Source organism: Taudactylus pleione, unplaced genomic scaffold, assembly GCF_031769625.1.
Source record: "Taudactylus pleione unplaced genomic scaffold, aTauple2 ptg000556l, whole genome shotgun sequence".
NCBI classification, from domain to species: domain Eukaryota; kingdom Metazoa; phylum Chordata; class Amphibia; order Anura; family Myobatrachidae; genus Taudactylus; species Taudactylus pleione.
In genome coordinates, this window is record NW_028284958.1 from 17,765,751 (window position 1) to 17,778,262 (window position 12,512).

The 12,512-nt window shown below is 47.7% G+C and overlaps 1 protein-coding gene across 2 annotated transcripts in view; it reads right to left on the reverse strand.

Moving 5' to 3' along the window:
- Nucleotides 1–12,512, reverse strand: part of ADAMTS17 (ADAM metallopeptidase with thrombospondin type 1 motif 17) — a 300,141-nt gene that overhangs the window by 283,986 nt on the left and 3,643 nt on the right. For both annotated transcript variants that reach the window (XM_088452708.1, XM_088452707.1), the window contains exon 2: nt 8,876–9,240. In XM_088452708.1, coding sequence (XP_088308834.1) covers nt 8,876–9,240 — 365 coding nt within the window. The remainder of the gene's footprint in view (nt 1–8,875; nt 9,241–12,512) is intronic.

Genomic DNA, 12,512 nt, shown 5'->3' on the forward strand with positions numbered 1-12,512 from the left:
AGTAGGAAAAGACTAGGGGCAGATGTACTAAGCTCTGGAAAGTGATAAATTGGAGAGTGATAAATGACCAACCAATCAGCTCTTAACTGTCATTTTTCAAACTCTGGCCCTGATTCAGTACGGATCGCAATTGCCAATGCAATAGCGATTCCGCACGCAGTCTCTCTGCGAAGATGTGCTAATCCTCTGTGATCGCTATGCCGTCGCAGCACTACATAAGGATGCCCACCTTACCTTATACACATCCGTAATACTTACTGCGAAACCATCGGTAACATTGAGTACAATCACAGCCTCACGCACACTTGCATAAGCTCTGACCTTACTCAGGAATTGCTAACCTCGTTGAGTGCAGTGAGTACACAAGCTGCGTATGGCATCGCAGTGGATAATTTATGCACCCCCTGCAACGGTGTTCAAACGCACTGGCACGCCTGCGTTCCGCTGACCACCCCCCCCCTCGGTACTTCCTGTCAATTACTCTGCGATGGGTCTGCGTAGTCAGTGCGATGGCAGTCCCGATCACAGTGGTGGTTCTGCGCACACACACTGCGACATGTGCAGAACGCAACAATCGGCCGATTGCGGGCTTAATCGCAGTTGCGATCCTTGCTGAATCAGCCCCACAGTCTGTAACATGACAGGAGCGGAGTGGCTGGTAGTTTATCACTTTCCAATTTATCACTTCTCAGAGCTTAGTACATCTCCACCTAGGAATGTAGCTGTGGAGCTATTTTGTAATTCACCTTGACAACTGTCAAACCAGGAATCCAAACAGCCCTAAACTCAAGAATTATCAAATCACTGTAACTCGACTGTAGATGCCAAACTTGATTAAATAATGAATCTGTCATCTAGATAAGACCCAATACTTATGGCACAGCTGTGAACATTTCTTTTTAATTAAAATGTTTATTTTTTTTACACTCCAGGTATTTCCCCATCTGTAGGTACTAACTACAAAGTTTGCACCACTTCCACCCTGTGTGCCTTTTGCTTCCCAGTCTTCCTCTTTTTCTAAGATCTACATGTATCTCACTGACCTCTGATAAGTTCTTCTGTTTGGAAAGTTTTGCTTCTACCTGCTGATAAAGGGTATTCCTATGCAGAAAACCACAATGCCCAACCTCCCACTATCCACCCAAGACTATTTGAAAAGAAAGCAAGTTGTGCATTCTGAAACTATAAGTATAGCATTGTACAAACTGTTGTCATTGTCGATTCTATAAATACCCATGAGTCAAAACATTATGACCACTCACATATGAAGTGAACGGCATTGATTATCTCATAACAATGGTGCATGTTCAAGGTCAGTTATAGTAAATGATAAGCTGACATTAGGTTTCGTAGTCGATGTGTTAAATGCAGAATCTATGGGCAGGTGTAAGGACCGGAATGAGGGTCAGAACATTTATGAAACGGCAAGACTTGTGGGGTACTCCAGGTCAACTGCGGTGAGTGGCCCAAAATAGGAAAAACCAAGAACTACCGACAGGATGTTAGACCAGCAAGACTCATCGATGCGAGAAGTTAATGAAGGCTTTTCCACCTGGTACAAACCAACAGAAGGTTCGCTGTTGTACAAATCACAGAAACTTTTAATGATGGTGACAGGAGAGCTGTTTCAAGACACTGCTAAGGCTCAGCACTAGTAACGGGGAATAGTCCTGCGCAGCCTTGAGGGCTGGAATATCTTGGCTGGATGCGGCCGTGTAGTTGCCTTGAGGGCTGTAGGTGTTAGGACAGAATGTGGCTTATGAGCCAATTGATTGTGATGCGGCCTTTGGGCCGATAGCAGCCTCTGGGTTGGATGGGCCAGTAAGTTGTGATGCGGCCTTTGGGCCGGTAGCAGCCTCTGGGCTGGATGGGCCAGTAAGTTGTGAAGCGGCCTTTGGGCCAGTAGCAGCCTCTGGGATGAGTTGCTGCCTTGGCAGGATGCAGCATAAAGTAACTAAGGAGTGTAGCAGCCTGAGGGCTGAAAGACTTGGCTAGAAGACACTGAGGTGCGCACAGTGGGCCTGATTCAGAGCCGGATGCTCTGAAAGAGCGCTCGCTCTGAATCAGGGCGTTTTTTTTTTTCTTTTGTGCGGCCTCCTGGCCACTCGCATAGCTGTGGGTGACCACCCACAGCTATTGCGAGCGGCCAGGATGATGGTCGCGATGGTCAAGACTATCACGACCAACGGGGCTTGCAACGAGACCCTTGTGGTAGGGTCTCGTGGCCGCAAGCCCCAGACAGCTTCCGGCTCTAATAGAGCCGGAAGCTCTCCCACTGACATCACTGGTGATGTCAGTGGGGCCGCCCACAAATGGCAGGCGTTCGTTTGGGAACGCCTCCGTTTGTGAAGCCACCCCCCCACCACGCCTACAAAATGGGGCGAGCTGTCGATCAACATCGACAACTGCCCCTTTTGTAGTGAGCCAAGGAGCGAGAGAATTTCTCTCGCTCCGGGGCTTGCGCACGCGCAGTGCGGCCGCTGCGTGTGCGCAGAGTCCACCATCGACCCGCTTGCGAGCGCTTGCGAGCAGGTCTGAATCAGGCCCAGTGTCGCAGGAATGACACCAGCGGTAGAGTATAAAGTTGCGTACACAGAATGCTGTAGTGCGCTTTATGCCGCCGTAATGATACAAGCGATAGTACACAGGATCGCGTACTCTGATGAGCGGCCTGTGCCGCCGGGTTGACATGAGCTGCAGGATGCTGGGTTGCGCACTCTGGACTCTGAGTGCGGTCTATGCCGCCTGGATGACACAAGCGGCAAAGGCAGGAATTTAGATCGTGCTGCCAAGATGACACAAACGGCAGGTGGTGCAAGTTCGGACCATGCCACCTAGATGACACAAACAGCAGGTGAAGCAACTGAAGACCGTGCCACCTAGATGACACAAAAGGCAGGAACAATGGAGCTGGCTTGATACTGGAAATTCAATTGCGAACAGGAGACCAAACGACAACCGGCTGGAGTGAAGGGCTGGCTGGAATTTAACAGAAATAGGGCCCAACCAGAGCAAGCCTCCCTTAATGACAGATTAGTGTGCACCTGGGCTGTGCACGGACAGGAGAATTAATTAGTGTGCATCTGATACTGCACACAGACAGCCAGTACTTAGTGATGTGCCTCAGCAGCAACTAAGGCTGGAAACTGCAAACAATATGATCTGCTTAACTGCAGATCCTAACAGACACACAGTGAACCAAAATCTATTGCATATGGGGCTTCAGTACCCATGTTAACACCAGTCCACCATCGAAAGCGCCTACAATGGGCACACAAGTGAAAGTAACCTAATGGAAGAATGTGATCTGCTCCAATAAATCGGTTGTGTCGTATGAACAGCTGGGTTCATGTGCGTCATTTGCCTAGGAAAGACGCCTGGGTCCTGTCATGTGGACATTCATTTGGCACCTACCATCTACCTAAACATCGCTGCGGACCAGCTATATCCTTTCATGGCAACGGAATTCTCCAGTGGAAGTGGCCTCTCTCAGCAGGATAATGCATCTTGCCACACTGCACGGATTCTGTAAAAATGGTTTGAGGAACATGACTAAGAGTTCAATGTGTTGCCTTGACCTCCAAATTTACCATATCTCAATCCAAGCATTTGTGGTATATGTTGGAACAACAAGTCCAATCCGCAACAGCACAACCTCACAATTTACAGGAATTAAAGGATCTGCTGGTAATGTCCTGGTACCAGATACCACATGACACCTTCAGAGATGCCATATATAGTCATGCCTCAGCAAGTTAGAGCTGTTTTAGCGGCACGCGGAGAAGCAACTGCATATTAGACAAGTGGTCATAATGTTTTGACTCAGCATTCTGTTAATGTTCCCTGCCCTTGCAAGATATGCTGAGTACACTGCAACCTTTTATTACTTCCCAGTACTGACAAATTTTAATGATTTATTCAAAATTCAAGGCACACTTAACCAGCATGGCTACCACAGCATTCTGCAGCACCATGCCATCCCATCTGGTTTGCGCTTACTAGATCCGTTTACATTGACAAAAATCCCGGGTTTGATGCGCATTCACATGCATCAACCCAGGATTTTCAGGTCAGTGTAAAAGGGGAATTAATGTCCCAGTAAGGTCCCAATTCTGTGACAGATACTTTGTTTTACTTACTGTGCTTATACTGCCAGCTGAATTATATACTTGCTCAGCAACAGTTTAAAAACCCTTCCTCTGCAAGTCCTACCACTTTGTCCTTTCTACAGGGTCCAGAGTTTTGCACCCAGAGCTTATATAAAGCATTGGCCTTACCAAATTTAACTAAAATCCTCTCTTTACCAATCAAATTATCCAAATTATATGCCTAATAATTATTTTTCCCTTGAACATCTCATTTTGATAAAGTCAAACTGTATTCATTTACCTGCAGGCACTGAGAATGTGTTCCACATCGCAAAAAAATTAGAGAAACCAATCGTACCACATACAGTCATCCGCAGTCCCTGTCTCATCTTTCCTGGGTATTTGGATAAATAGCAGACCAATTGTAAAACTCAGGTCAAGAAAAGCAATAACCTTTATGCAGGGCCGGTGTGAGGTTTGTAGGTGCCCTAGGCAAAGCTTCACATTGCCCTCCTAATTCCCCAAAGCACTCTTTCAATCTGTTTACGTAAAACCACACTTCAGTGTTTACTATAACAATTGGGTGAGTAATTTTTCATATGCAGAGAAACGGAGCACACAATATGCTCCTTCACCTTTGTCCCTATCAACTCTATTTACCTAATCACCCTTCCCCCATTTAGCACTCATTAACCCGCTCCTCTCTAAGAATCCATTTATCAATTCACCCTCACAGCATCCATTAACACATCTGTCCACACTGTCAGCACCTATTAACCGCCCCTCACCTAGTACCCATCAATCAACTCACACTCAGCACTCATTAACCCATTCCTCTCAAATCCATTAATCAATTCACGTTCACAGCACCAATTAACACATTAGTCCACACTGTCAGCACCCTTTAAGCTCCAATGATGTGCCGTGTTGTCAATGGCTGGGGAGGCACACATGGAGATGGATCTGAGTGCTGGGAGCCTGTCTCACCCCCTACTCACTGTAACTCTCCACTCACTACACAAAGCTTCAGTGTCCATTGATTATCCTACCTGCATCATTGTGTCTTCTCTTGCGTCTGTTGACTGAGCTCCGATCTCTAAACAGTGCAGTGCACTTCCTGGTCATATGACACATCCAAGGTGTCCCATCAGTGCTCAAGGCACGCCCCCCATACTCAATGCATGCCTCTATTGACTCTCTTTCTGTACAGCTTACTGTCCGTGGTGTGGCCCCGCCCCCAGCACTGCAAGCAGTGTCTGACTATACAGACGTGAGGCTGAGCTGTTGCTGCCTCACCTCTCGTGTCCCTGCAGTCCCAGGAAGCTCCACAAAGCTTGTGAGTGTTATCCATAAAAATTATTACAATACACAAAGAAGATGTTTAGAAGTTATAAATATTTTCTTTGTATTATTCTAATCATATTTATATCAAATCTCAAGAGTATGACAGGGGAGGCCTCCCCTGCCTGAACATTACTGTTAAGCTCAACTCACCCATAACCCATTAATCCATTCACCCCCAGCACTCATACCCCCTCTCAGCACCTACCACCACCCCCTATTAAGCCATTTACTCCCAGCATCCATTACCACCCCCCACTCAGCATCCATTTCTCACCGCACCCATTATTCCATTCACCCCAAGCACTCAATTACCCCCCTCTCAGCACCCATTAACCTCTCCCCACCTAGCACCTATTAATTCATTTACCCCCAGTACCCATTATCTCCCCTCACACTACCCAATAGCTTCCCCCCCACCCAGCAACTAATAATAGGCTTACCATACTATCCATTTAAACCGGGGCACTCATGAATTACACAGATTCTGTGGCTGGCTGACTTCAAGCCTGCACGGAACCTGGCTTTAATCAGCCACAGAACATGTGTAATTCACAGGTGTTCTGGTTTAAAGGGACAGTATGGTAATTGGTAAGCCTAATAATTAATCCATTCTTATCACCCATTAACCCCCACCCCCCTCTCAGCATCCATTCACTCCTAGAACTCATTAACCCCCCTCTGAACCCATTAACCCTCTCTGCCCAGCACCAATTAATACATTCCTCCCCAGCACCCATCAAACAGCTCACTCCTCCCCCTCAGCACCCATTAACGTCAATCACACACCATTAACAAGTTCCGCGCTGTCCTGCCTGGCTCTTGCTCATGCAGCTCATCGTTCTTCCTCCTGTGCAGCCTGCGAGGCGGAGCTTGCAAACTTGGCTGTGTGAGAGGGAAGGGGAGGAGATGGGATGGGTGTACACACTGCTGACTGCCTGCTGCAGCCGGCTGATTGACATGGACGACCACAGGAGCAGGCTGTAGCATGCATAATAAATAATAACTGGCGCAGCTGCGATAGCGGCTGTCACCATCAGTGACCATTATGATGGCCGTCAGAGACATCCTTTATTTTTCCAACAGGCAGCCTCAGCGGGCCGCTCCTTCAGGTCCAGGTGCCCCTAGGCAGCTGCGAAAAGCTGCCTAATGGAAGCACCGGCCCAGCCTTTATTGCTACAAGAGAAAAAAAAATAAAGCACAGCATTGACCCATAAATATTACTTTTGTCATCAGTCTTCTGACTTTTTGCCCTGATCTGACACAAGTTTCTTGAAATCCAGGAATGTCCCAACACGTCCCAAGTCTACAATACACATCAATGTTGCTGCAATGGGCCCGATTAAAAGGTGAATGCTATTGCAGCCGCGACTGCGTCTTTATGCTAATGCCGTGGTTGATGGTATTCGTACAGAGACGCCCACCGGCTGCATCGCTAATCCACCGCTGTGTGTATTAAAATGCACCATTGGTCGCACCATCAATCACTGCTCCAGCCCCTGGAGGTGCAGATTACCAATTACCCTTGCATAGAGAATTCATTCACAAACTGAGATACAGGTACTCAGTGTTTGGGGGAGGTAACTGGGGTGACTAGAGAAACGCAGATGTGTCGGTAGCATTTAAACACAGTTTTCTGGGCGTGCATAAATCAGCCACTGCATCCTTGCTCATAGCAGGAGAGCCCTGCACGTGTCTGGAGACACACTGTGTCTACCACAGCTTACACTTTCTCAGAAGGCTGATGGCCACCTGATCTGTGTTCCATGTTTCTGGCTTTGTGCACCAGCGGCGGATGCGAGATGCTTTTAGTGGGTCGTCTCTAAGCACTGGATGGCAAGTGAGTCATTAGCATATTTTTGCAATTGCGATCCGTGAGAGATCGCAGCTGCAATAGCGTTTGTACGCGGATCTGAATCAGGCCCTATATTGCAGAACAATCATAAAACCTTATTGCTCTCAACAAAAATTGTATTACAGAATTACAGTCCTGAGGGCCATGGGTTCAATGATGCCTCTCTGTGGCGTTTGAATGTTCTCCCTGTGTTTGCGTGAGTTTCCTGACAAAAAAATTGACCGTAGTGTTTGTGTGCATTTGTGAGGTACAGACACAGAGACTGTAAGCTCCAGCAGGGCAGAGGCTGATGTGAACGGTTAAACGCTCTCTGTACAGCACTGAGTAATATGCTGGCACTGTAAAAATAAAAGGTAATACCACACCAGTAACTCACTCAATGGCCATCTGCAGTAGTGTCCTGCTTGTGTGTGTTTATAAATTCACTGTTAATTAATATATTTACTTAGGTGTTTGATAAGAGTTAAGCTGCCCATCCACTTAACGATGCGGGGGACGACGGCATCGTAATCGTGGGGGGAAAGTGCATACACTGAATGTTCAGACATTCAGTGTATGCAGATCAATCATCCCCGAACATGGCAACCTGACAGCGGTCGTCAGGTTGACCGTCATGTTCGGGCGATGATTGATGCTAAAAACGACCAGCGGGCGCGTGCATCGCTGGTCGTTTTTAATCTTTTGCTGCCCGATTTGCGGGCGGTTACCAAGTGATGGAGCGATCACGACCGTCATTATCGCTCCATCGCTAGGTTTAATCGCCTAGTGGATGGGCAGCTTTAGGGATATAATAGAAGTCTACTCCAACTCACATCAGGGTCTTGAAACGCAATGTTACTGAGGAGACAAGGGGCCCGATGAAGTCAACCGTACATTTGGTACTCATGAACTGCGTGCACAGAAAATTGCCTATATTTGCACTGAGCATTGCCTACATGAATGTGCCCCTTTACAACCTAGTGACGCTTCTTCAGTCGTAACGGTAGATGTGAGTGAAATGCGCAGAGCTCTGCAGCACCAGCACTTGCGTGCCTCCATTCCTCGAATACTCGCAGTGCATAAACTCACAATATACACTCTGAAAACAGGTATTCATCTTTGCATCAGCCTCAAAATCTTGTTCTGATGGCCCAGGGATGCTGGCTATGTGCTGCTATTGCTATCAGCTGGTCACATGCATGTGGCTGCTGTGAATTACTTACCAGTGTGCTAGCTAAGCGGAAACCAGTTAAGTGGACTTGATGTTTTATTTAATCGTAAACAGATTTTTCACCAGAGTGAGTTTTCCCTCATTCTCTCTGCTACATGGCACTCCTCGGCAAAAGCACCAAGGGATCCAGGTCTGTTCTGTTTTTAATTATGCTGCTATTTTGTACAAGCCATCAATGTGCCTCTCTGCAGTGTGCCTTTGTGTACTGCTCTGAAGTCACTTCAATAGGAGTGGAGTGGCTGCTAGAGGGACTGAGCACCTGCTCTCATCCTGAACAGGAGAGAGTGCATGCAGGAGTTTATGTGTTATATACATATATATATATATATTCTAGACATAATCGTTTTTGCACTTTATATATAAGAATAAACAGGTACACACCAGTCCTGCACACGTGCTGATCGATGCAAAAGACTTGCTGTGGTTTAGAACTTCTCCAGTATAGAAACAAAGCTTGTCCACTGGGATTCGGGTTTGGACATTGTCTCCGACTGCCGTTCTCTCTTCCACCACGAAGCCTTCAGCCAGGAAATCATGGGTTCTCTGCAGTAGCAAATTCAGGTTCCTGCCAAAGGCAGGCAGGTGGATATACATATTGTCCGGGTGGGTCCCTGTGTCTTTTGGAATGGAACGTGCCCTTCGGATGTTAGCGAACATTGACTCATCTCCTCTCAGTGGCGAAGGAATCTGCCCGGACCATATTAACTGCGGGATCACAACTTCAACTTCTGGGTCAGAGCATTCAGCTACAAGACAAAATGTGATTCAGACATACTGGTGATGTCATATAGTACTAGGCCAGCAATAGCATTGCCAATACCACAATTTCTTATCCTAACAATAGTCCATTAGTCATGCGGTACTGTATATAGAGGTTGTACAGTTATTGTGCTTCAGGTCATAAATCAATTTACTATAGTATTATTGCAATCTGAATTGTACCCTAGGCTTATTTGAGACGCTGCAAGTAGAAAACATTTGCAGTAACTCATATCAACCAGATATTGGATTGCAATAGTTTAACTCAGAGGTTCCCAAACTCAGGGCCTGATTCAGCAAGGATCGCTATTCTGCTAGAATGCACGCACTGCAGTTGCCAATATAAGCGGTGAAATGCAAATGTATGCAATCGCATTGCGATCACAGCCTAACATAAGGACGCCCACTTCCCCTTACACACATCCGTATACTTGGGCAATAGTAACATCGGACCCATAAGCACAGTTAAGGCAGGTCAGACCTCACTCAGGAATTGCTAACTTCAACGCACGCTATGAGGCCTCATACTGCATATGGTATTGCAATGGATAATTTATGCACGCCCCTGCAATGGCGTTGCAACGCCCTGGCACGCCTGTGTTCGCCCGACCACCCCCCCGTCACCACCAACAAACGGCACTTCCTGTCAATCAATGTGCTCTGGGTCTGCGTAGCCTCTGAAAACGCATTTCCCATCGCAGTTGCTTGTTTGTGCATGCGCCTGGAATGCATACGCATGCACAATGTGAATTAATTGACCGATTGCGTGCGTCTTTGCTACTGCGATCCTTGCTGAATCAGACCTTCAGTCCTCAAGGCACCCTAACAGTCCAGGTTTTAAGGCTAACCATGGATGAGCACAGACGGGATAAATCAAAAGACTGAGGGCCTGATTCAGAGCCGGTCGCTATTTGCGCTTGCTCGTCCAGAAAATAGGGGTGGCTATTCAAATGAACCGTTCGCTGTTTGCGGTCTGTTCACGCCTCTAGGTCTGAACAAGCGAACAAAACTTGCGGTCGTTTTTTGGGAAACTACGCCCCCTGTCCGCTCGCATCCTACGTCATGTCCGCTAATTATTAGATTAATCGAGTACATCGAACAGGGTATGAACTGCTCGCTATTCTTGTGGTTGGTTTTTGCTACCACAATTTTGCGAGCAGTTCTGGCTATAAAATAACCCAGTGACGTGGTCAATGACGCTGCTGTATTAATTATGCACACCCATAAAACGCCCGTTTTGACCTTTAAGCACGCCTGCGTTCGGATCTCCACTCCCCGTTTTCAAGCACCTTCCCCTGTTACCACCCACATACGCCTCTTTCTGTCACTCAAATTATCAGGCATTCGCTATTTTGCGAGCACATGAATTTCGGCCGTACGCATGCGCAGTTGGGCAAACATCGCTCGGAGCGAACGAGCTGCCACTTACGAGTGGCTCTGAATCAGGCCCTGAGTTACTAATTAAGGCCCTGATTCAGAGCCGGACGCTCTGACCAGAGCGCTCGCTCTGAATCAGGGCCCTCCTCCATTAAAATGGAGCGTCCTCCTGGACGCTCGTATAGCTGTGGGTCACCACCCACAGCATATACGAGCGTCCAACAAGATGGTCGCGATGGTCTTGACCATCGCGACCATCGGACTTGCGAGTGAAACCCTGTGGTCGGGTTTCTCAACCACAAGCCCTGGAGTGATTTTGGCTCTATCAGAGCCAAAATCACTCCCACTGACATCATTACTGATGTCAGTGGGGCCGGCATCAGACGGTAGGCGTTCCCATGGGAACGCCTCCGTCTGGCACGCACGCCCCCGGCACGCCCACCAAAGGGGGCATGCTGTCAATCAACATCGACAGCACGCCCCCTTTGGTGCGAGACCCGGAGCGATGGAAAGTCCTTCGCTCGACGGGTCTCGCGCATGCGCACGACGGAGCTCCCTCCGTCGTGCGCATGCGCAGTGGGGAACATCGACCCACTTGCAAGCGTACTGCCGCTCGCGAGTGGGTCTGAATGACCCCCTAAGTCACATGTGCCCAAGCATAGTTATCCTTAAAATCTGGACCATTAGGGTGCCTTGAGAACCACGTTTGGGAACCTCCGGTCTAACTTATGTTGGCCATACACCTTCAGATAAAAGCTTTGTCAGACCGACAGATATTTTATCTGACAAGCTGAAACCATCAGATATTGTGGCCATACATTGTGAGATATGTGATAGTTTATGGCCCATGATATCTACTTTCCTTGCCTGGGGAAGAAACATTTTCCTGTGAAGGAACAGGGGAAATGTCGGACAGCGCTTACACTGCCAGATGTGGCTGACTAGTTATCGAATCTTTCTAACATGCTGGGCGATTTCAGCATGTACGACAGACCAATCATTAGTGGTCGTTGCGACAATACACCGATACCGGCAGATAATTGTATCATGCCCAGCATTACTGTCGCTAAAAGCTTATATTTACGTATTTATGTATCAAGCAGTGAAAAGTGTGGAGAGTGGACCAGTGGACAAGTTTCCCATAGCAGCCAATCAGCTCCTATTATTTTATAGACTGTACTTGATAAATGCTACTTCAAAGCTGATTTGGTTGCTATGGGCAACTTCTCCACACTTTTCACTGCTTGATACATAAACCCCTTAATTGGTTGCAACTGGGTATAGGGCCTGATTCAGAGCCGGACACAATTAGCGCTCGCTCGTCCAGAAAATAGGGGTGGCTATTCAAATTAACCGTTCGCTCTTTGCGGTCTGTTCACGCCTCTAGGCCTGAACGAGCGAACAAAACTTGCGGTCGTTTTTTGGAAAAATACGCCCCCTGGCCGCTCGCATCCTACGTCATGTCCGCTATTTATTAGATTAATCGAGTACATCGACCAGCGTATGAACTGCTCGCTATTCTTGTGGTTGGTTTTTGCTACCACAATCTTGCGAGCAGTTCTGGCTATAAAATAACCCAGTGACGTGGTCAATGACGCTGCTGTTTTAATTATGCACACCCTTAAAACACCCGTTTTGACCTTTAAGCACGCCTGCGTTCGGATCTCGACTCCCCGTTTTCAAGCACCTTCCCCTGTTACCACCCACATACGCCTCATTCTGTCACTCAAAATAGCAGGCATTCGCTATTTAGCGAACAAACGAATTTCGGCCGCACTGACTGGTTCGCGCATGCGTATAACGATCCGTACGCATGCGCAGTTGGGCAAACATCGCTCGGAGCGAACGAGCGGCCGCTTACGAGCGGCTCTGAATCAGGCCC